At 37.7% G+C, this 23,565-nt stretch overlaps 2 protein-coding genes across 3 annotated transcripts in view; both read right to left on the bottom strand.

The window, feature by feature from the left end:
* The window catches only part of LOC140480434 (alpha-1,6-mannosylglycoprotein 6-beta-N-acetylglucosaminyltransferase A-like), a 54,653-nt gene extending 46,407 nt beyond the window's left edge, over positions 1 to 8,246 (bottom strand). Inside the window, exons 1-3 of the mRNA XM_072575297.1 lie at positions 6,643 to 8,246; positions 6,170 to 6,241; positions 678 to 839 (exon numbers count right to left, since the gene is read on the bottom strand). Coding sequence (XP_072431398.1) covers positions 678 to 839; positions 6,170 to 6,223 — 216 coding nt within the window. The 5' untranslated portion in view covers positions 6,224 to 6,241; positions 6,643 to 8,246. The remainder of the gene's footprint in view (positions 1 to 677; positions 840 to 6,169; positions 6,242 to 6,642) is intronic.
* Positions 8,247 to 14,466: 6,220 nt separating this feature from the next.
* Positions 14,467 to 23,565, bottom strand: part of ccdc126 (coiled-coil domain containing 126) — a 37,201-nt gene continuing 28,102 nt past the window's right edge. The window contains exons 5-6 of one of the 2 annotated variants that reach the window (XM_072575299.1): positions 21,850 to 22,017; positions 14,467 to 15,164 (exon numbers count right to left, since the gene is read on the bottom strand). In XM_072575299.1, the coding sequence (XP_072431400.1) occupies positions 15,151 to 15,164; positions 21,850 to 22,017 (182 nt within the window). In that variant the 3' untranslated portion in view covers positions 14,467 to 15,150. Of the gene's footprint in view, positions 15,165 to 15,413; positions 22,018 to 23,565 lie in introns of those variants that run through there. The other variant, XM_072575298.1, reaches the window with a different exon arrangement.

A 23,565-nucleotide genomic window follows, 5' to 3' on the forward strand; every position in this document is an offset into this window, starting at 1 on the left:
ATGAAATTACCTTTGTCATATCTATTCCACAGTAGTCTCGCAATATTTCTAGGTTAACTGACATTTACTAGGTTTTGGCCTCACAACAACTAAAACTTATATTTTTGTGTTTGGACAATACATAACCATAATTGTTACATCTCTGTAACCTCCTCCAAAGTTTCAATCTCACTCTCTCCAAAATTTTCTGTGTCTCTAGTATCTCCACCCAATTTCTCCACCATTGACTGCCACATTTTTGAATTCTCTCCCCGAACCTTCCACCTTCATCTTCTCCTTTAATTAAATTCTATGTCTTCCACTTCTCCCATTAATTTGGTTTAGTATTCATTTCTGTACAGTTCTTCGGTACATTGTTCCATGTTCACCAGGTCTGCATTTATATAAATGTATATTTACTCACACATTAAAATTTGCATAAATGCAAGATGTATATTCCTACATTCTAAAACAACTCTATTAAAAGTATCTGGAATGAAACTGTATAGTCACTTCATCAAATGTATGCTTTTTACCACTAAAAAAATGTTGCTCACTGTAGAAAAAAATCAGATTTTTAGATGCATATGCAAGTGCAGTTGTATGTTAACCAAACTCTCACATAGGAAATAACTTGTCAAAGTGCTTTTTTCAGAAACAAAAAAGAAATTTAAGGTAACGTATTTGCAATGTTATACCTTTTTTTTTGGTCGATTTTCTAAATTCCGTTTCTTTGCCAATGCTTTCATATCCATGATCCAGTTCTCTTTCATCCTTTCTATTCTTAGTTTTATCCACGTGAGCTCTTTACGTTCAGCCAGCATTTCCAGCAAACCATCAAGACTGGTTGCAACCTCGGCCTAACAATAATGGAGTAATAGTGATTCTGAACACCAAACAGAAAATAATGCAACAATGGAAGAAAAAGTACTCTCTCAGATAAAGTACAGATGACTGTAATAAAGAGCACTGTTATGACCAGATCCAAACAAGGGTCTCTAATAGTTGTTCTGCTCAAATCCTCCAACCTTGGCAACATCTTTGTAAATCTCTTCTGAACCCTTTCATGTTTCATAACATCCTTCCTATAGGAGGGAGACCAGAATAGTTCCAGACAGAATACTGAAAATTCCAGGTGAGGATGGATGAACTGGCTCAGAGTCATAGGGATGTACAGCATGGAAACAGATCGTTTGGTACAACTAGTCCGTGCCAACCAGATATCCTAACCTAACTGAGTCCCATTTGCGAGCACTTGATCTAAATCTCTCTAAACCCTTCCTATTCATATTCCCAACCAGATGCCTTTTAAATGCTGTAATTGTACGAGCATTCACCACTTCCTCTGGCAGCTCATTCCATACACGCACCACCGTGTGAGAAAAAGTTGCCCTTTAAGTCCCTTTTAAATCTTTCCCCTCTCACCCTAAACCTATATCCTCTAGTTCTAGACTCCCCCAACCCGGAGAAAACACCTTGTCTCTTTACTCTACCCACGCCCCTCATAATTTTATAAACCTCTATAAGATCACCCCTCAGCCTCCAACACTCAAGGGAAAACAGCCCCAGGCTATTCACCCTCTGCCTATATCTCAATCCTCCAACCCTTGTTTTTTATCCATCCTTGTAAATGTTTTCTGAACCCTTTCATGTTCCACATCCTTCTGATGGGAGGGAGACCAGAATTGCATACAATATTCGAACAGTGGCCTAACCAATATCCTGTACAACTGCAACATGACCACCCAACTCCTATACTCAATGCTCTGACTATTAAAGGAAAGCATATCAAATGCTTCTTCACTATCCTATCTACCTGTTTGTCCACTTTCAAGGAAATATGAACCTGGACTCCAAGGTCTCTTTGGCTCTTCTTTATTCACACGATCCCTCAGTTAGATACAAAAAGATTAATTTAAAACTTTGTGGATTCTTTCTCCCATACCCAATTAACTCATATGTTAAAAATATTAAACTAATTAATTACAAACAAAAAAGAATTAATAATGCGGTGCACACAGACACAGATTAGAATTAAGTGGGGAGTCCAAAAAGATAAAAACTAAAAGCTTTACAGATCAATGTCTGAATTGTTCACAAATTTGTTAGAGTTCTTTGATGAAGTGACCAGGAAGGTTGACGAGGGCAGAGCGGCAGACATAGTCCATACGGATTTCACTAAGGCCTTTGATTATGGTTCCACATGATAGGCTGCTCTGGAAGGTTAGATCGCTTGGAATCCAGGTCAAGCTGGCAAAGTGGATACAAAATTGACTTGATGGTTGGTTGCTGAGGGTAATTGTGGAAAGATGTTTGTCGGATTGGAGGCATGTGACTAGTGGAGTGCCTCAGGGGTCAGTGCTGGGCCCATTACAATCTATATCAATGATTTGGATGAGAATGTACAAAGCATGATTAGTAAGTTTGCAGATGACAGTAAAATAGGCGTTATCATGGACAGTAAGAAACATGATCAAAAATTGCAGCAGACTTTGATCAGCTGGAGAAGTGGGCAAAGAAATGGCAGATGGATTTTAAGTGTGAGAACTTGCATTTTGGAAAGTCAAATCAAGGTAGGACTTTCATGGTGAATGGTAGGGCCCTAAGGAGTGTAGTGGAACAAAGGGATGTTGGAGTTCAGCTGCATGATTCTTTGAAAGTGGAGGCACAGATAGACAGGGCAGTGAAGGCGGCTTTTGGTACACTGGTCTTCATCAGTCAGGGCACTGAGTACAGAAGTTGGGAAGTTATGTTGCAGGTACACAGGATGTTGGTGAGGCTGCACTTGGAGCACTGTGTTCAGTTTTGGTCACCTTGTTATCGGAAGGATTTTATCAAACAGGAAAGAGTGTAGAAGAAATTTACAAGTATGTTGCCAGGATTCAGGTCCAGAATGGTCTGAGTTATAGGGAGAGGTTGGAGAAAACTAGGACTCGTTTCTTTAGAGCATAGCAGACTGAAGCGGGGGGACGGGACGGGGGATTAGTTATAGAAGTGTGTAAGATCATAAGGGGCATAGTTAGGGTGAATGCACTGAGTCTTTTTCCCAGGGTTGGGGAATAAAGGCCTAGAGGGCTTCAGGATAAGGTTAGAAGGGAAGAATAAAAGGGAACTAGAGGGCAACTTTTATTTTACACAGAGAGTGGTATGCATGTGGAATGAGCTGCTAGCAGAAGTGGTTGAGATGGATACATTAACAACACTTAAAAGGCATTGGACAAATACATGCAAAGGAACAGTTCAGAAGAAAATGGGTCACGTGCAGGGAAATGGGGGTAGTGTTGATGGACATCTTGGTAGACATGGACCAGTTTGGGCTAAAGAACCTGTCTCTGCTCTGTAGGACTCTGTGACTAAGAGTGAATAGCTGAACACTGCAGTTACTGTGGTAGAGATTACTGTTGGCATTGACGTTGGCAGTTGACCAGTCAGCTGTATAATCCTCGGATTTGCAAATGAGTTGAAATTCTGTAGTTCCAACTCGTTTTAACTGTCACTAAATTCCAGTATTCAGGGTGAGAGAGATTCATTTCATTTTCCTATTTTATTTTGTGTAGCTATCTCACCCTACCATTCAGAAGTAAGAGATTGTTACCTTCACTGTAGGAATGACTAAGGCGTAGTTTCTTGACTGCCACTTTTGTAGCACAGTAACATTTGAATTTAGGCTGGTATACCATGAAAACGTTCAGTCCCACTAGCACACACCAGTAAATTTGGTCATTACAGGCTCTCACTTAAAAAAAACGTTTTGGAATTACAAGTTAAAATCGTCCACAGTACTTCAGAATTCTGACCAGTGGTCATAATACTTCCGCTGCATGACAAATGAAATTAGATTCATTCCTATTTCATTACAAAGGGCGAAAATGAATTAAATATGTAACAATACAACATATACCTTCATTCTCTAAGTCTCAGCCAACGTTATCTTTTCATTTCTAATGAGGTCACTAAATTATGGATAAAGCATCTGCAATCACATTTGATTTCTTGGCAAAGTGGGTGATTTTGAGGTGATATGACTGAAAGAATGAACTGTAATGCAATAAGCTGGCATTCTGGGTCCTAAACTTTTCAGCAAAGTTAACGGTTTGTGGCCAGTATAGATTATGTCTCTCTGTACCCATTTCTGATAGTTACATCAAATATTTCAGAGGCAGTAACTAACTAAGGGTTTCCTTCTCTACTGTAGAATATAATCTCTGATATTTGTTCTTTTTTGGCAAAGTGCTTGATTGGTCTCTCCATTCCAGATTTATCTTTCTGAAGGAGAACAGCCCCCATCCTCATGTCACTCATACTGATTAAATTGACAGCTTGTTTAAAGTTTGGAACTGCAAGCACAACCTTGCATGCTAAAATGGCCCTCAGCTTTTTGAAAGCAGTTTGGCATACCTTGGTTCATGCAACCTTTGCTTTTAACTGTTACAGGTTTCTTAGAGGCACAGCTACTATTCTGAAGTTTGACAACTTCTCAGGAGAACTCTCACATTCCCAAAAAAAGAAACTATTTCCTGTTTTTGTTGCAGGAAGGGGTAACTGTAATATAGCTGCTGCCTTTGCAGCCCTCATTTTTGACCCACTACATATCCTAGAAAGGTCACTTGGGCCTTAAACACCCTCTTTGAGAGACTGACCATTAGGTCATCTGACTGTATTTTCCAGAGAAGACTTCCAGTTGTTCTCAGCATGTTACCTATATGTTGCTGTACACTGAGCGGTCATTTAGGTACACTACAAAATTACATAAACTTGTCACTATCTGGTTCATTGGCCTTTCAAATTAGAATTGGAGAATCCCTACGGTGTGGAAACAAGCCCTTTGGCCCAACAAGTCCACACCGACCCTCCGAAGAGTAACCCACCCAGACACATTCCTGTACATTTATCCCTGACTAATCTCGCACACTATGGGCAATTTAGCCTGGCCAATTCACCTAACCTGCACATCTTTGGATTTTGGGAGGAAACCCACGCAGACACGGAGAGAATGTGCAAACTGCACACAGATAGTCGCCTGAGGCTGGAATCGAACCCAGGTCCCTGGCACTGTAAGGCAGCAGTGCTAACTACTGAACCATTTTGGAGTCCAAACAGCATGACTCAACACTGGTATAAGTTACACAGGCAGAAATTTCCTCTGGATAGGCTACCAGGGATTCTGCTAGTTTCCCCTGAGTAAATCTATCTTGGTAATGTACTTGACTTTACTGACCCTATCCATGCAATCTTCCAGTTGGAGTATCAGGTAGGAGTCAATTCTGGTCATTTTTTGGCCTTAAGAAACTGTCCAACTTGGGCACATATACAAATAGCTGCAATTTCCATTGCTAGGCTCTGTTAGTTGGCATTCCAGCACATAATTGATCACTCCTGGACATGGGTCAGCTTTTCAGAAAATACCAACAGAGATTTTACCTTATAGGAGAGGCCTCTCCTGCATCCATATTATGGAGAGCTAGGGTGGAGCCACCAGACTTGGCTCTGCAAATGCCTTTAAATACAGTGAACACATTGGGTGTGCTTGCTGCTCTGCAACTAGGTCAGTATGTAAGAAGTCTAAGCTAGTTAGTATTTTGATCCTGGTTAGTTAGGTAATAGCTATTCAATGTGGTTATGGGCACTTAAGGTAGAAACAACTTTTTAAAAAGTCAGAAATATTTAAGGAAAATTACTGCAGATGCTAGAATTTGTACTTAACACAATAAATGCTGGAAATCACAGCAGGTCAGGCAACTCTGTTGTCAGAGAGCAAGCTAACATTTTGAATCTAGATGATTTTTCATCAGGTGCGTGGCAGCAAGTCTTAGGTTTTGTAAATTCTGCTATCTTTGCTATGATGGAGAGCTCTCCAATGTGGCAAAAGTTCATGTCCAAGTTTAATTTCAGTCTCTTATCAATGAAAGGTATAGAGTTGGTAGGGAACAGAGTTTAGAGCATAGATCATCAAAAATGGCTTTAGTTTCCCCAATTCCACAACATTTACAAATATCACTAAGAATAAAAATTTCAAGATGTGTTTATTGTATTTCAAGAAAGACTGATAGAAAGCATAAGAATACCTTGTCGATTGTATAATGTGCTTTAAATAACATATGTATACTTGAATGAGAATTACAAAAACTATTGCTTCTGATAGTTTATTTCTAAAAACATTTAAAATGTATTAATGATTCAACTCTCTCACCTTGGGTTTTAACGCATCATTATTAGCAACCTCATTTATTCTTACTGGAAGCATAGGGCAGAAATTCTCAATCTAAAGAAATATAGACAATTAATATATCACATTAAAATTGAACAATATAACAGAACAAGAGATAGATATTGTATTTTTTTTAAAACTTGAAGTAGAATCTATCTTTAACTCTTTCACTCTGAAACTAATTGTTTGGAATATATGAAAGCCCTGAATGGCTGACTCTTCAATTTAATTTATTTTGCAGTGGGTGTGCCTGACTTTTGTCATGCGCCTTAAACCACAGATGAATTTTTCTAAATGGTGAATTCTTGTTCATTTCTAAGTTATCGGTAATGACATCAGTTCCAATTTTCAATGGATCTAGAACCATCCTTTTAAGTTTTTGTTTATCCTTGCAGTTTACAGTAAAAGTAGGTCATCACTGCACATTTATCACTCTATTCTATTAGGGGTCCTACCTATAAACTGAAGAGTTCTCAGTCTTTACAACTCTCTTTCACTTTGTCCACATCAGTGGCTTCATGAAGAACAGTGGAAAAAAAAAATCAATATTTCTATAATTTCTAACGATGACAGAACTACACAATTCAATATTTACACCTTAATATGAACTTTGGCTTCGCTTTCAATTATTTCATGCTTTCATGAAAAGGAATGACCCACACCAACTAACATGCTATTGTGCTCAGAGTCACTCACTGGCAATATAGCAAGTTTGTCAGGAAGAAAAACTCAATTTATTTGGTTACCAAAATCCTATTCTATATTAATAATGTTAAGAATACAAAACATTATAGGATGGTTATGGTTTGAAACATTGCCTTTAATTTATGGTGAAACCAAGTGGTGTGAAGAGAAGAACAGTAATATTATAAATATCTAGGTGATAATCCAGAATATTTCAGAAAACAAAACTTGAAATCCCCAAACTGAAAAATAACTGGAGATAAACTGGGCACCTGGTGAACACATTGATAAGAAACCCTAAAAACAAACATGAAAATAAGTGCAATTCAAACAACCTTAGGATTAAAGTATATTTAAAATTAATGTGTGTTATCTTCAAGGTCAATGTTAGAAGTTAAGGCATTGAACAACAGATAGCCCATTTCTGAGCCTCTTGGAAGAGTGAGGACTTCTCTGGTTATCTTCTGAAAAGAAGCTATAAGTTAGCAATTCTGGGAAAGAGGGTTGTAAATTTATGGTTTAAAATGAATGACAATTTGGCATTTGCCAAATATTATTAAATCATTTGCTTGAACTCTTGTATTGCACATCCTGTTTCATGTGCTATTCAGTGTGCAGCACGGTCAGAACTCAATATTGCCTATTACCAAAACAAAAAAAAATTAATGCATTGTTTTTCATTTTGTTCATAAGTAGTGAAATGGACAATACAGGTTTGAATGATTAGATTAGATCAGAAGAGTAACCCAACCAGACCTATTTCCCTTTGACTAATCTAACACCATGGGCAATTTAGCATGGCCAATTCACCTGACTTGCACATCTTTGGACTGTGGGAGGAAACCGGAGCACCCAGAGGAAACCCACGCAGACAAACTCCATACAGACAATCACCGAGGCTGGAATCCAACCTGGGATCCTGGTGCTGTGCAGCAGCAGTGCTAACCACTGAGCCACTGTGCCGCCCAATGATTTACGGTTTGATATATTTCCAATTACCTTATGTGATAGAGTGTACTTCTTGAAAATTTGATCTCAGCTGGAGGGGCAACAGTGTTAAATTTGACTTCAAATGATTTTAAACATGGGAAAAGATTGAATTAGCTTTTGGCTTAGAATTGAAGTGGGGAACAGAGTTTGGAGCACTGATCATCAAAATTGGCTTTAGTTTCTCCAATTCCACAACATTTACAAACATCACTCTAAGAATAAAAATTTCAAGATGTGTTTACTGTATTTAAGTGTGTATTTATTGTATGCAAGTATGTCTGCGTTGAGGATGAGCAAAGAAATGATCATATTTAGTTGTGATTTTAGAATGCAGTATGAAGACATGTTTCAGTAGTAAAGAAAAAGACAAAGCATGGTAAGAAAAAGAGGAAAAACAACATCTCATTTGTTAATATTTGAAAGTACCTTAATTACAGGAAATTAAATCCTGTAACAAATGATTTAAGTACAAGCAATATATTAGTACTGGATGCAGTTTCTCAAAATTTCCTAGATACTAGAATGGCCCCACAGATTGGAAGTCAGCAAATGCAATTCCTCTTTCCAAGATAGTAGGAAGAAAACAGGGAACTGTGTGTGTCAGTTACCAACATCAATCATCTGGATAATTCTTGAGTTTCTGAATAAGAAAGTCGCAACAACATGACTATATAAACAATTTTAGAAAATCATAGCACAATCAAAATCAACATGGTTTTATAGGAAGGAACTAATGTCTGTCAAATTTACTTCAATTTCTTTACGATGCAAGCAGCAGCGTGGACAAAGGGAATCAGTAAATGTAGTATACTTGAATTTCCAAAAGATGCTACACACGACTCTGAGTTGGACTAACACATATAGGGGATTGATTAGTGAATAAGGAGTGGAGTACAGACAAATGGTACATTTTTACATTAGTAGGTTATGTCTGTCTAGGGCCACAGTTGCTGTACTTACACCCAATGCTAATGAATTAGACAAACAGACTAAAAGTAATCTAAAAGTAAGAGACTAAAAGAACTAACTAGAAATACATAGCTTGATGGGAATGAAATCTGTGAGGGGGACACATCAATGCTGCAGAAAGTATTTGCAAAGGTTAAGTAATTGAGCTATGTGACAGCAGACAGGTTATTTTGTGGGAGGTGCAATCTTATTCAATTTGATAGTAAGAATAAAAAAATTGTATTCTTTAAAATATGAAACTTGTAAATGTTGATGTTCAGAGAGACTTGGGTGTATCTGTATAAATACATCCAGTTAGCATGCTGGCAAAGTGAGTAATTATGAAAGCATTTAGTATGTTGGCCTTTATTTTCAGGAGATTGAAGATTTGGAATAAAAAAGTCCTCTGAGATTGTATAAGGCTTTGGCAAGGCCACTCTTCGAATACTGTGTTCAGTTTCAGCCTCCACATTGAAGGAAAGGTATGCTTGTATTCCAACACAGTGCAGCAATGAGATCGCTTGCTTCCTGATTAGATTGCTTCCCAATCACAATAAATTGCACTGGTACTATGTCAAGTTTTGGTGAAGGAGAGGTGATTTCATTGAAAAATACAATATTTTGAAGGGACTTTACACTGAGAAATTGTTCCCTTGGCTGAAGAGTGACTGGGGCAGTCTGAGGACAAGATGACTACAATTTAGGACTGACATTTTAAAATAAAATTTCTAAACTCAAAGGGTTGCGAATCTTCGGGATTCTCTACCTCAGAGTTGTGGAGGTTTCATTGTTATTGCAATTAAGGATGAAACAGACAAATTTTTTCTCTCTCGTGGAATCAAAGGAAAGGTAAGAAAGCGGTGTTTATGCTGATAATCAACCAGGTTTGTATTGCATGGTGGGGCAGGCTTAACAGGCCTTATGATCTACTCCTGCTCATATTTCTTACATTAAGTTCACCAAGAGTACATGTTCATTATATTTGAATAGGAGGTCACTATGCATTGCTTGAACTTTTAAACAATGACAGTATGGTAAAACAAAGAAGGTTAACCCAAGTGACATAATAAATATGCATAATACAGTCAATATAAAGTAGCAAACCAATTTAAAAAGGCAATAGTTAATACTTTGCTGAATTTTGCAAACCTGAAAACTAAAGTCTTGCTGCAATTCAGTGAAGTTATTAGATGTACTTCTTTTTATGCCTTAAGTCTACGGCTCACCTTTTGCGGTGTAGAAATAAAGAAAAAAATTACAGGCTCCTTCATCATTGACAATTCTATGATGCTATTTATTTAAATTTAGCCTGGTTTCTGATGGGTGAAATAATATTCACTGGAATCAATGTCAGTAGCCTGAATCTTTTTTCCCCAAAGTAGAATGCATGGGAAAACTATAATGATATTGTATTAACTGACAGGCTCACTATTAGTTATTGAAAATTGAATGTTTCAGGAATTTGAGAGAAAAAAAAATCACATTGCTCATAGGTAAGTCACACGTTAGCGCCTGCACTGTATGTAACCAGAGACATTAGACAATTTTTTAAATGGAAGTAAAAATAACATACCTCACTGAGATACACAATAAATGAACATACAGTTCCATTGACACCATATTTTGCATAGCAAGGTTCAGATTTCCACATCTCTTGCATCCACTTGAACAAATATAAAATGAGAAGAAAATTATAATCGCAAGTGTTCAGTATTAAGAAGATTTATTACATTCGTGTTTGCTAATATGAAAATAATCCTTTATCATTAGCATTACTAGAAAAAGGACAGAAATAGAAAAATATATTGTAACATCTTACAAAAATATTAATCTTAAAACTTGGTTTCCATTCAGCTTTTTATCTTTTCTCCTTCAAATCAAGTTACTCAGATTTTGGCACTTTGTCCTACAGTTTTTAGGTGATCCTTAAAGAAGGTCCATTTGAATCCGCTTTTATAGTCAACCATTGCTCCGACATTAACTCCTGCTTATTTATTAATGATTTGTTATTAATAAATCCATGCCCATCATTACTTGTTTGAATCCCTTCAATTTAGTCCCAGCATCATGACCAACCTGATCAAAGTCGACATTGAGAAATATTGTAGGGCTTTTTCTATGGATCATTCCATCATTTCCCTTCATTTATTTCTATGTTTACTTTGTGTTACAAACTTGATGATACCATCCTGCTCCATCACGTGTCTGATATGTGGCATTGCACATACTGGGTTACTTCCTATTTATCCTAATCAGCATATCTACCATGCCTCAAAGTTCTATCTTTGACCCTTTTCTATTCCTAATCCACATGTTTCCCCTTGGTGATATTTTAATGAAGCATACAACCAGTTTTCTTGCGTATGCCAACCGACACCATGGTACTTTTTTACCATCCCTCTTGAATTGATGACTTGTCTTCCTGACTTCAAAACACAATTGTATCTGCATGGAGCGAAATTTAAGAGATGAGAATAGTGACTTCCCTTGATAACAAAGCAATATTTGACTGACTGTGGAACCAAGGTTTTCCAGCAAAGTATTAGACAATTGGGATGAGGCAAAATTTTCCACCAGACATTGGTTGTGATTGTTAGAATATTGCTGTAAAGTTCCTCGGAGCAGTGCCCCAAACTCCAGCATCTTGAACAGCTTCATCATGATGTCAGAGGTGGGGGTCAGAGAGTGATAGAGATGTACAGCATGGAAACAGACCCTTCCGGTCCAACCCGTCCATGCCGACCACATATCCCAACCCAATCTAGTCCCAACTGCCAACATCCAGCCCATATCCCTCCAAACCCTTCCTATTCATATACCCATCCAAATGCCTCTTAAATGTTGCAATTGTACCAGCCTCCACCACTTCCTCTGGCAGCTCCTTCCATACACGTACCACCCTGTGTGAAAATGTTGCCCCTTAGGTCTCTTTTATATCTTTCCCCTCTCACCTAGAGTTCTGGACTCCCCGACCACAGGGAAAAGACTTTGCCTATTTTCCCTATCTATGCCCCTCATAATTGTGTAAACCTCTATAAGGTCACCCCTCAGCCTCTGACACTCCAGGGAAAACAGCCCCAGCCTGTTCAGCCTCCCCCTATAGCTCAAATCCTCCAACCCTGGCAACATCCTTGTAAATCTTTTCTGAACCCTTTCAAGTTTCATAACATCTTTCCGATAGGAAGGAGACCAGAATTGCACGCAATATTCCAACAGAGGCCTAACCAATGTCCTGTACAGCTGCAACATGACCTCCCAACTCCTGTACTCAATACTTTGACCAATAAAAGAAAGCATTCCAAACGCCTTCTTCGCTATCCTATCGACCTGCAACTCCACTTTCAAGGAGCTATGAACCTGCACTCCAAGGTCTCTTTGTTCAGCAACACTCCCTAGGACCTTACCATTAAGTGTATAAGTCCTGCTAAGATTTGCTTTCCCAAAATGCAGCACCTCACTATCTGAATTAAAGTCCATCTGCCACTACTGAGCCCAGTGGCCCATCTGGTCAAGATTTGTTGTAATCTGAGGTAAACTTCTTTGCTGTCCACTACACCTCCAATTTTGATGTCATCTGCAAACTTACTGACTGTACCTCTTATGTTCACATCCAAATCATTTATGCAAATGACAAAGAGTAGAGGACCCAGCACCGATCCTTGTGGCACTCCACTGGTCACAGGCCTCCAGTCTGAAAAACAACCCTCCACCACCACCCTCTGTCTTCTACCTTTGAGCCAGTTCTGTATCCAAGTGGTTAGTTCTCCCTGTATTCTGTGACATCTAACCTTGCTAATCAGTCTCCCACGGGGAACCTTGTTGAATGTGTTACTGAAGTCCATATAGATCACATCTACCGCTCTGCCCTCATAAATCCTCTTTGTTACTTCTTCAAAAAAATTCAACCAAGTTTATGAGATATGATTTCCCACACACAAAGCCGTGTTGACTATCCCTAATCAGTCCTTGCCTTTCCAAACATATGTACATTCTGTCCCTCAGGATTCCCTCCAATGACTTGCCCATCACCGACATCAGGCTCACTCGTCTATAGTTCCCTGGCTTGTCCTTACCACCCTTCTTAAACAGTGGCACCACATTAGTCAACCTGCAGTCTTCCAGCACTTCACCTGTGACTATTGATGATACAAATATCTCAGCAAGAGGCCCAGCAATCACTTCTCTAGCTTCCCACAGAGTCCTAGGGTACACATGATCAGGTCCTGGGGATTTATCCACCTTTATGCGTTTCAAGATATCCAGCACTTAATCCTTTGTAATATGGACGCCTTGCAAGGTGTCACCAGCTATTTCACTACAGTCTATATCTTCCATATCCTTTTCCACAGTAAATACTGATGCAAAAATACTTGTTTAGTATCTCCCCCATTTTCTGCGGATCCACACAAAGGCCGCCTTGCTGACCGTCGAAGGGCCCTATTCTCTCCCTAGTTACCCTTTTGTCCTCAATGTATTTGTAAAAATACTTTGGATTCTCCTTAATTCTATTTACCAAAGCTCTCTCATATACCCTTTCTGCCCTCCTGATTTCCCTCTTAAATATACTCTTACTGCCTTTATACTCTTCTCAGGATTCACTCAATCTATCCTGTCTATACCTGACATATGCTTCCTTCTTTTCCTTAACAAAACCCTCAATTTCTGTACAGTACAGTAGGCACATTTCAAAAGTAAACAATAAAAAAAATGAAAAAAAAAGCAGAGATCTCAATTTTACCAACTAATAAATCATAGCATCGATGGTCTCATTGGACCTTGACTTATGCTTGTAAGTTCAGTCCTGTCTGACCTTTGCTGGAGCCTCATTGATGACCTAATTTGCATTTGTAAACATCCCGACAGACATTAATTTGACTATGTTGATCAAACTTGACCTTGTCAAGGGTTCTGTTCCCAAAACTGCTCTATCATATTTTTTACTCCACCTTTAAATCCATACTTAAAATTATCAGGCATTGGCAACACCTTTAGCAACCAGTGATTGGCATTTTATGTGTCTTTTTGAACAGAATGGTTGCAGGAACAAAATTAGTTTATCTCTACGTACTGTACAAGACTGTATAGGCAATCAATATTTTAAAAAATAAAGGTATATTTGAGATGCACACTTTTTTCTCATCATTCCTCAGGTTCATCAAAGACACTAAACAATGGTTGACAAGATGGTCTTCCCGCTCTTTGGCTGATGCCATCTATTTGAGGTTGGTGATCAGCTAACATAAATCAAAACTATCTCACACCAGATAAGAACCTCCAAAATTGAGTTTTGCTTTTCAGTACATGTACTCAACCTTTAAATTGTTGCAAGACAATGACTGGAATGACACCAGATGCCATCCAGTAGTTTTGCCTATATGAACATTCATAAGATCTTCAGTGAATACTGACAGCATATTCAACTTCGAAAGGAACTATGCTCATGAAAGTTTTTTTTAAGTATCACTAACACACATGCTAATACCACCTCAAAAAACTTGTAACAAACATTTAAGGAACGGTTAAGTTTTTGTTTTAAAAATCAACTTTAATTACTAAGATTCAGAAAGAAAAGGTTTATTTCCTCACCTTAACTTTCTCTTCACAATGTGGAAAACCATCTATTGATGTTAAACCACACAAAGCTGAAAGTTCTGTAATGATATAAAGTTTGGTTAGGCTAATGACAAATTATAAAGCAGGAAGCAATTATCTGAATTAGGTAGAGGGACATGAGTTAATCAAGTGTGTGAAGGGACAAGTGAATGGATTGAGGTGCATATTTTGGTTGTGACAATATGAAGTGTCATGGTTAAGTGGATGGTATGGTGTGGGTTAGCAACAAAGGTTGCAGCATATCTTTGAGAAGCACAGGAGGAGCTGGATACAGGGTGTAGGTTGGCACCAAGGTTGCGAGGGGCCAATTGGTAACATGGGAATTGACAAGTATAAAGCATGGGGAGTAGGAGGGAGTAGTGAGAAATGTGGGCCATTTTATTTTACTTTACCCTTTTCTTTAGTGCTGCAACAAAGGTGGCCTTTTTCTAAGGCTGCCTCACACCCAGCAGCCCTTAAACCCCTGATTGACAGCTATGACTTTCATAAAACCTGTCCACCTCTCCCTAACTCCGTCCAAACAAAATCTGAAGTTTTGGGGCACTTTTTCCTAGGTCTGGTTTGTGGACCTGCAACTTGGGGACAAAAATGCAGGCCAAGGCCTTGGGAAATTTTTCGAAACTGAATTGAGTTTTGATCAGCAACAAAGGAAGAAATGTTGTTCTGGAAATGTAAATATTCAGTACCTTGCTGTTCGTCAAATGTGTTTTTACTGTTTGATGAACCTTTCAATTTTTACAAGCTGTAGGAGATGAAAATAAAATATGCTAATTCCAACGTAGGCCCTCAAGATGTCAGAAATAATCAGATAAAGTTTTGTTTTGTCAAAAGTAACGTCTCATTTCAGTTGCATATCACAATACGAAATTGAATATTCAGTCAATCACGTAATGGGTAATGTATATTTCTTGTTCATTTTAAAAGTTAGTTTGAGAGATTCATTCCAGACCTAGAATTGTAAGGATGACTAACCTCACGAAATGATATTTCAACTGGCCCTTCACATAGAGAATGATGGACTGGCAGTTAAACATCCAAGTATTTAAAACTTATTGAAAAGACAGGGGGGTGGGCAGTGGAGGCAGGGTTGCCTTGTTAGCTAAGAGTGAAATTAAATCTATGGCAGTGAATGACATAGGGTCAGATGATGTGGAGTCTCTGTGGAGGAGTAGAGGAACAACATAGGCAAAAAAAAACACATAATGGGAGTTAGGTACAGTCCCCCTAACAGTGGTCAGGACCAGGGGCGCAAGATACACCGGGAAATAGATAGAGCATGTCAGAAAGCAGAGCCTAGCAGGGAAGACAGTAGAGCAACAATGACAGGAATTTCTGGGTGTAATTGAGCACACAGTACAGAGGTTCGTCCCAAAGAAAAGAAAGATTTTCCAGGGTGGGAGTTTTGACAGCCAAGGCTGACAAAGGAAGTCAGGAAATGTATCAAAGGAAAAGAGCCGATAAAGTGGCCAAAAGCATTGAGAATTCAGAAGATTGGGAAGGCTACAAAACAAGCAGAGGATAAGAGAGAGAAATAAGAAAGGAGCGGATCAAATATGAAGGTAGGGTAGCCAGTAATATTAGAAGTAAAAGTTTCTTTCAGTACATAAGCAGCAAACGAGAGGCAAAAGTAGACACTGGGCCACTCCAAATTGATGCTGGAAGGCTCATGATGGGAGATAAGGAAATAGCTGAAGCACTTAAGTACTTTGTGTCAACCTTCACAGTGAAAGACATGAGTAATATCCCAATAATTAAGCAGAGTCAGGGGGCAGAGTGGAGTATGGTAGCCATTATAAAAGAGAAAGTGCTAGAAAAGCTAAAAGGTCTAAAAATTGATCCTCACTGGAGTCAGGGAAAGTCCCAGATGATGGGAAAAATCGCTGTTGTAACCCCCTTGTTCAAGAAAGGATCAAGTCAAAAGATGGAAAATTATAGTCTGATTAGCCTAACCTCGGTTGTAGGTAAAATTTTAGAATCCATCATTAAGGACGAGATTTCTAAATTCTTGGAAGTGCAGGTCAGAGTAGAACAAATCAGCATGGATTTCGTAAGGGGAGGTCGTGCCTGACAAACCTGCTATAATTCTTTGAAGAGGTAACAAGGAGGTTAGACCAGGGAAACCCAGTGGATGTTATCTAACTAGAGTTCTAAAAAGCCTTTGATAAGGTGCCTGACGGGAGGCTGCTGAGTAAGGGGAGGGCGCATGGTGTTCAAAGTGAGCTACTGACATGGATTGAGGATTGGCTGTCTGACAGAAGGCAGAGTTGGGATAAAAAGTTCTTTTTTGGAATGGCAACCGGTGACAGTGTGCCCCACAAGGTTGTGTTGGGGCTACAGCTGTTCACTTTATATATTAATGATTTGGATGAAGGGACTGGGGGCATTCTGTTGAAGTTTGCCAATGATACGAAGTTAGGTAGACAGGCAGGTCGTACTGAGGAGGTGGGGAGGCTGCAGAAAGATTTAGCCAGTTTAGGAGCGTGGTCCAGGAAATGGCTGATGAAATTCAATGTGAGCAAATGTGAGGTCTTGCACTTTGGAAAAAAAAAACACAGGCATGGACTATTTTCTAAACGGTGAGAAAATTCATAAAGCTAAAGAACAAAGGGATCTGGGAGTGCTAGTCCAGGATTCTCTAAAGGTTAGCTTGCAGGTTGAGTGTGTGATTAAGAAAATGAATATAATGTTGGTCATTTATCTCAAGAAGGCTGGAATATAAAAGCAGTGATATGCTTCTGAGACTTTATAAAGCTCTAGTTAGGTCCCATTTAGAATACTGTGTCCAATTTTGGGCCCCACACCTCTAGGAGGACATACTGGCACTGGAACGTGTCCAGCAGAGATTTACATGGATGATCTCTGGAATGGTAGGCCTAACATACAATGAACAGCTGAGGATCCTAGGACTGTATTCATTAGAGTTTAGAAGGTTGAGGGGAGACCTAATGGAAACTTACAAGATAACGCATGCCTTGTAAAGGGTGGATGTTGGGAAGTTGTTTCCATTAAGTGGGGAGACCAGGACCCGTGGGCAAAGCCTTAGAATTAGAGGAGACAATTCTTCAGCCAGAAAGTGATAGGCCTGTGGAATTCAATGCCACAGAACGCAGAGATTGATAAATTCTTGATCTCTCATGAAATGGAGGTTACAGGGAGAGTGCGGGTAAGTGGAGTTGAAATGCCTCTCAGCCATGATTGAATGGTGGAATGGACTCGATGGGCCAAATGGCCTTACTTCCACTCCTATGTCTTATGGTAATCTCTTAAAAACCAAAGCAGTTTATTTCTAAAATATGAAATAGAAAGTTGCTTTGTATGATTTTTTTTCAGGTAAATTAACCTATTTCAATACCATCAAAAATTATACTAATTTTAACAAAAATATAATGACTTTTAGTGGAAGGGAGGGGAAAATGTTTTAATATAGACCAAAAATATGTTGTGATCTGTGAAGAATTGCATTTCCCTTTCTGCTACACCTGAACTATGAGTTGTTTCAAAATGTTTCTTCGTAAATAATAGTAGTTATTTGGCCCATCCTCTTCATATCAGCCATTTGATGACAACTCCAACCTTACTTCCCTAACACAGGCACTCCTCTTGTAACCTATTTATTATTTGCCTCTGTTTCCAAATATTTCACGACCATTTTACTTTTTGGCTAAGGAAAAGATCAAAATCAATACTTCTAAAAGAAAACTAAACAACAATCTCTTTCAAAACGAGTGGCAAATAACTATAGGGTATTTTTCTTTCAGTATCTGAGGTAGATTGTGTAATTTTATTTCAGAGGCTCCCGTAAGCTGATTTTGAATCATACCTTCAAACAAATATGAACCAATAATGGGAAAGTATTTTTTGGCAGAGGACACAGTGTAAGCAGAAGGAAAGAAGCCAGGAAATATGCATTAAATAGCAATGACTCCCAAAGAAAAACATTACTTAAAAAGAACCAGACAGACCAGGGAAGTGAAAAATAGCGCTGTAAGCCTTTTAAATGAACTTTATTAGAAGTACTTCCAACCACAAAGCTCCAGAAACAGTGTCACATAATAATGATTAAGCTTTGCAGCAGCACATTATTTTGCTTTACAATTTAAAAAACTCAGGTGAAATACAATTATTTCCAGTATTTTTAAGTTCTCAAAAATAGTTCATATATCTCAATTTTATTATTGAAATAGACTATCAAACAAACAGTCTTGGAGATGATATTACCGCTGTGCAAATTGCAAGAAAAACTGGTTAACCCAGCAGTGGCATAAAAATTACAAAAAATTCTGTTATAAGTGCAAAGCAACAAATATTGCACAAAGTGAGCATAGATTTTTCTGTTAATGAAAATATGGCAGCCAGTAAAAGAATTGCAGCAATAGAATTATTTTCACTGTACAGACTGCATTAGTTCAAGAAGATGGACCACCACCACATTCTCAGTGATATGCAATAAATGTTGGCTTTGTTAGTCACACCCATATCTCAAGAATGAATTAACCCAAAAAGTTGTATTTAGTCTGAACTCACTTACATCAAGAACCGAAAGGAAATGCGATTCTGGTGTTAAACATTTATCAAAATAAATTTGGGACAGGTTGGAATGTTGGAATTTTCAGAAGTTTCAGGCTTGTGCTACCAAAATAATTAATTAAATGCACTTAAATTTTACCATAAACGGAAAACTAAAATGACTCACTATGCACATTTATGATATTAGTAACAAAGTAAGCAGAAGCTTTTACATTACAGCACAATAGGATGTCATTTGGTCTGCAACATCCATACCAGTTCTCTAGAAGACCAATTCCACAAGTCCTACTTTCTTGCCAATTTTCTCTCTCGAGATGATCATCCACCATCTATTTATTTAAATTACCTTGAAAAAATATAAAACATAATTGCCTAATGGTGTAGTATTACTATTTTTACAATACTGAAATGAGGACTTAAAATGTGGATTTTTTTCCATCATTTACTTCATATTCAGCTACTTGGGTACATTACATTAGCTACACTTGTTGAAAAATACAATTATGGTAACAGAGTATACAATGAGGAGAAATAAAATACACTTTCAGCAGAAAGCTATCAACCTTAGACCTGGATTAAAGTTCAGTAAGGAAATCTTTTGGAAGGATTCATTTCCCCCTCTTCAGATTGCTTTAATTCAAATTAGATTTCCTTCTAGATTCTTCATTTAATTTTAAGATAACAACGGTGTTTCAGAAATGGTCACATGATGGGCAAAAGTTAAGAAAATGAAGTCAATTCCTAGCCTATTAACATTATCTGGACAAGTATCATAATAAATTAGTTTGAAGGTGAATTTCAATGCTAGTTGTGATAATAATTTAGATTTTAAATCCAACATTCCAACCTGTGACTTATCTGCAAACTTCTTTGAAAATACAATAGTGCAGGTAAGCCAGAAAAAGACTGACTTAAAAATGGTCTCGCTGAAAATTTGTCGTCATCTATGTCAGATGTAACAGTGGTAGAAAATGCGATCTCTACAATTGTCAACTGAAAGTCAACATGAACTATGCTCAGGTGAGTTGCAAAATAAATCAGCTTCTACATTGTCTCATTATTGTGTCTTATCTTAGAAGTGTATTCCCTAGGACACAATGAATGTTTTGATTCTTGATGCTTCCCTGAGTAATACTGTGAATTTTATGTTACTTGCTTAGGTTCATTAAAAGCTAGGTTGAGACTGTTCAAGCTCTCTTGACGTATATCGCTACGAAGAGACTCTTTTAGCCCCAAGACCTCAACACAAAGGGATATAATGACAGCCCACTGCTGCAGCCAATTATTGAGATCAACAGTATGTTTAACACCAGTATCAAACTGAGTAACTCAAATGCTGTCCAAGTAACTTTGTTCATTTTCTTTCCTGTTATGTTGCTCACTTGCTTTGCAAAACACATTTGACAGCATGAATAAAAGGAACATTTAAATGAAGCATAAATAGCAAAGCAAATGTAAACCCCAAAGCCCCAAAACAGACGTTTATTGCTCAGCAGATTAACAGGTCAAAAAGCATAGAGTTACAAAAAGCATTTACACTTAAATCTGCAGCACTGTGTAGGAAACATTTGATGTCGGACTATTAATGCAGTTTGTTTTATGGGCAATGCACAGCTTCTAATAAATTCATTACAGTAAAAATGTATTTACATTTTAAGAGTGGAATACATAGGCAAAGTACCTGTGAATTTTTCCAAGTCAATTTATGTTTTATGAATGTTACCTGCAGCTCCAATGAAAGCACCTACAGGCTTTCTCCATTAGCGTACACAAAGGCCAACTGGCCTGGAAATTTCACTGTACTTTAAAAATGGATACCTTATTCTCCAATGATATGTCTTACTATGAAGTACTGCAGTTTTAATTACACTGGGGAGAGGCCACAATTAACTCTGTTTCCATCAAGAAACTCAAGACCTGAAATATATTGTACACAAGGTGAATCTGCAAACCAATTATAAACTTTAAAAGCAGACAATGTAAATAAATTCCTACAGTAAAAAAATAAATCAAATTAAATAAAGTAAGCAGAAGTCCTTTTCATTCCTAAATAGGTGCCTAGCAGGTACAGAAAGATAAGGTAGTGGTAGTAGTTCAGTACACGAAAACGTGCAGCACACTGAAAAAATTAATTGTCCATCTATGTCTTTATGAATGCATAAATAATCAGGTTCCCTTCCTTTCTAACCAAAGCATATTGCAAAATATCTGCAATAGCTTTAATCTGTGCAGTACATTCACTATCAGTCATTTCAAAATTCTCTACAGCTTTGAAGGCATCAGTGCAAGTTCTAGGTGAAATGAATAGAAAATGGGGGTGATGTATCCTTATTATCATACTTGAAAGTGATTCTAGGATATACTTGTAGCATATGGAAACATATCATTACTGACCAAATATTCAGCATGACTGTTTTGTATTTACATGCAAATTCAGTGCACTTAAAATAGTTCATTTTAAACTGTAATAACATTAATGTCAGTAAAGATATGACAACTTTTAAATACATATTAGTGGGACTAATGTCTGACTAGGTAATTTCTGTTTCATATAACAGATCTCTTTTGTCTACAAGCATAACATTTTAAAAATCCAGCCAACTAAAATCGCACTGAACCATGAGACAGATCCCCAAGAATTTGCATTCACATGCAATCTGTTCCAGTATGACATTAGGTTGATTTTGTTTTGCAAAATTAGTTTTAACACAATGTACTGATCTCAAAATTCTATGAGACTGTACACAGCACCAGATACTTACTGTGCTTGAACTGGACAGAAATTTCAATGAAACGTTTGGAAAAGGTCTGTAAGATTTGATGGTTACCAAAACAGAAAAGGAAACAAAAATAGTATGCCATTTTCTTACCCCCTTTGCAGACTTGCTATCTAATACTACCTTGAACATTCATTTGTTTATTGGAAGCTGCTGACACAGGATTGGTGTTGGTATTGTTGGTACTATTTGTCAAACTGCTTATAAGCATGTCATCCACTCTGTTTTCCAGCTTTCCCAAGCGTTGTAAAATGTCATCAAGCAGGACAGCAATTGTTCTTTTCAGATCAGCTGAGGAAGAAAAGAATATTAAATGTGTAATATCATAATCAATTTCCATTTAACACATTTCACATTAACTTTTAAACTGAATACACAAACCACTAATACAAAGTATGCTTTCCCCAAAAATATTATCCTGAAAATACATGTCTTTAAAAAAAATTCCAGCTTTAGAGATAACAAAATGAGAGAAATGGGTACTAAATTTATATTAACATGTACAAGTCCACAAGTTAATTAACTTTTAGTAGTAGCACCTAAGTCAAGTCAACATATTTGACAAAGGATTTTTATTTTTCCAAATTTTTCCAAAGTGGTAAATTGCTGAAGTTATAATTGTTCATATGACAAATCCAAATTATGATATCACTGCTGCTGGATCACTGTTTCTGTTTTCTGTTAATGTGGGAACTATGAAAGCTCATTGGATAATTACTTTAAATGAGAATATTACATAGTTATAACGCACTAGGTGGAATCCGGAATGAGGTGGGGGTGGGTGTGTGTGTGGAGTCAGATGAGACAATAGGAGAAAGCTTAAATCATTCATGGCTCTAAAGTCTTATATCCAGTATAATGAAGACAGAGGCATTGCGGGGGGGGGGGGGGGGGGGGTTGTCTTCTTTCGCCAAGCAACATGACTTTGTGGGAGATGCCTTTGGCCAAACAGAGGACTTCTGTTGGATCTGGGAATTTCAAATGCTAGGGAACCACAGGGAGATGGGTGTGGCAGGAATGGGGAGTGAGTCAGAGGTGGCTGCAAAAGCACTTGGGGTATGGAGAGGTAGGACTGAAAAGGGGAGAAGTAGTAATATACAAAGCAATCAAAGATATTCTTCACTTAGAAGAAATTAAAAATTCAATTCCTCCATTTATTAGAGCTCATGTTGAAGCACAATGATGATGGCAATTGCTGAATGGTAACTAAGGATTCAGGGAGATTCAGTCTATCAGGACAGAACCAGAATTAAAGTTGCTTTAGAATTTTTTTGAGGGATGGCTCTGGAATATAGTGGAACTAACATGAGGATTTGAAAGCTCCCTGTCTAATATGATGCACTAACTTCCAAAAGCCCAGAGAGAGAGGAAAGCAGAGTTCAAAGTATTATTGCCTTCAAGTTGAACTGAGATGAGGATCCCAATCAATGTTTCAGGAAGACAGCCAAGGAGTTAACATTTATGCTTGGGAAACAATGCATTGTGAAAACCATTTAAGTAATCTGGATAGTTTTGACTTTTTAAAAAAAATAAAATTATCCCTTAATTGGGTTTGATTGTCCGTCTGTCTTGTGTGTGAATGGGCTGAAAACTAATGTATTTAAAGCACAGACATTAATCAGCTTACTGTACTGCTTAATTTTTGTCTCCACTAATGTTAGTTTGGATTTAATAAATTAAGTCTTTGGTTTGAGATACAAAACTGATATCGGGAAATAATTATTCACAAAATCTGGGAATGCTTATTCAAAAGTCTGGTTTGAAACCATTGGAGTGACTATTTAGAGGTCTTCAACAGTTCAGTCTTAATGTGTTGCAAATAGAAGTGGAAAGGTTGCT

The sequence above is a fragment of the Chiloscyllium punctatum genome, chromosome 8 (genome assembly GCF_047496795.1).
Source record: "Chiloscyllium punctatum isolate Juve2018m chromosome 8, sChiPun1.3, whole genome shotgun sequence".
In the NCBI taxonomy this organism is placed as follows: domain Eukaryota; kingdom Metazoa; phylum Chordata; class Chondrichthyes; order Orectolobiformes; family Hemiscylliidae; genus Chiloscyllium; species Chiloscyllium punctatum.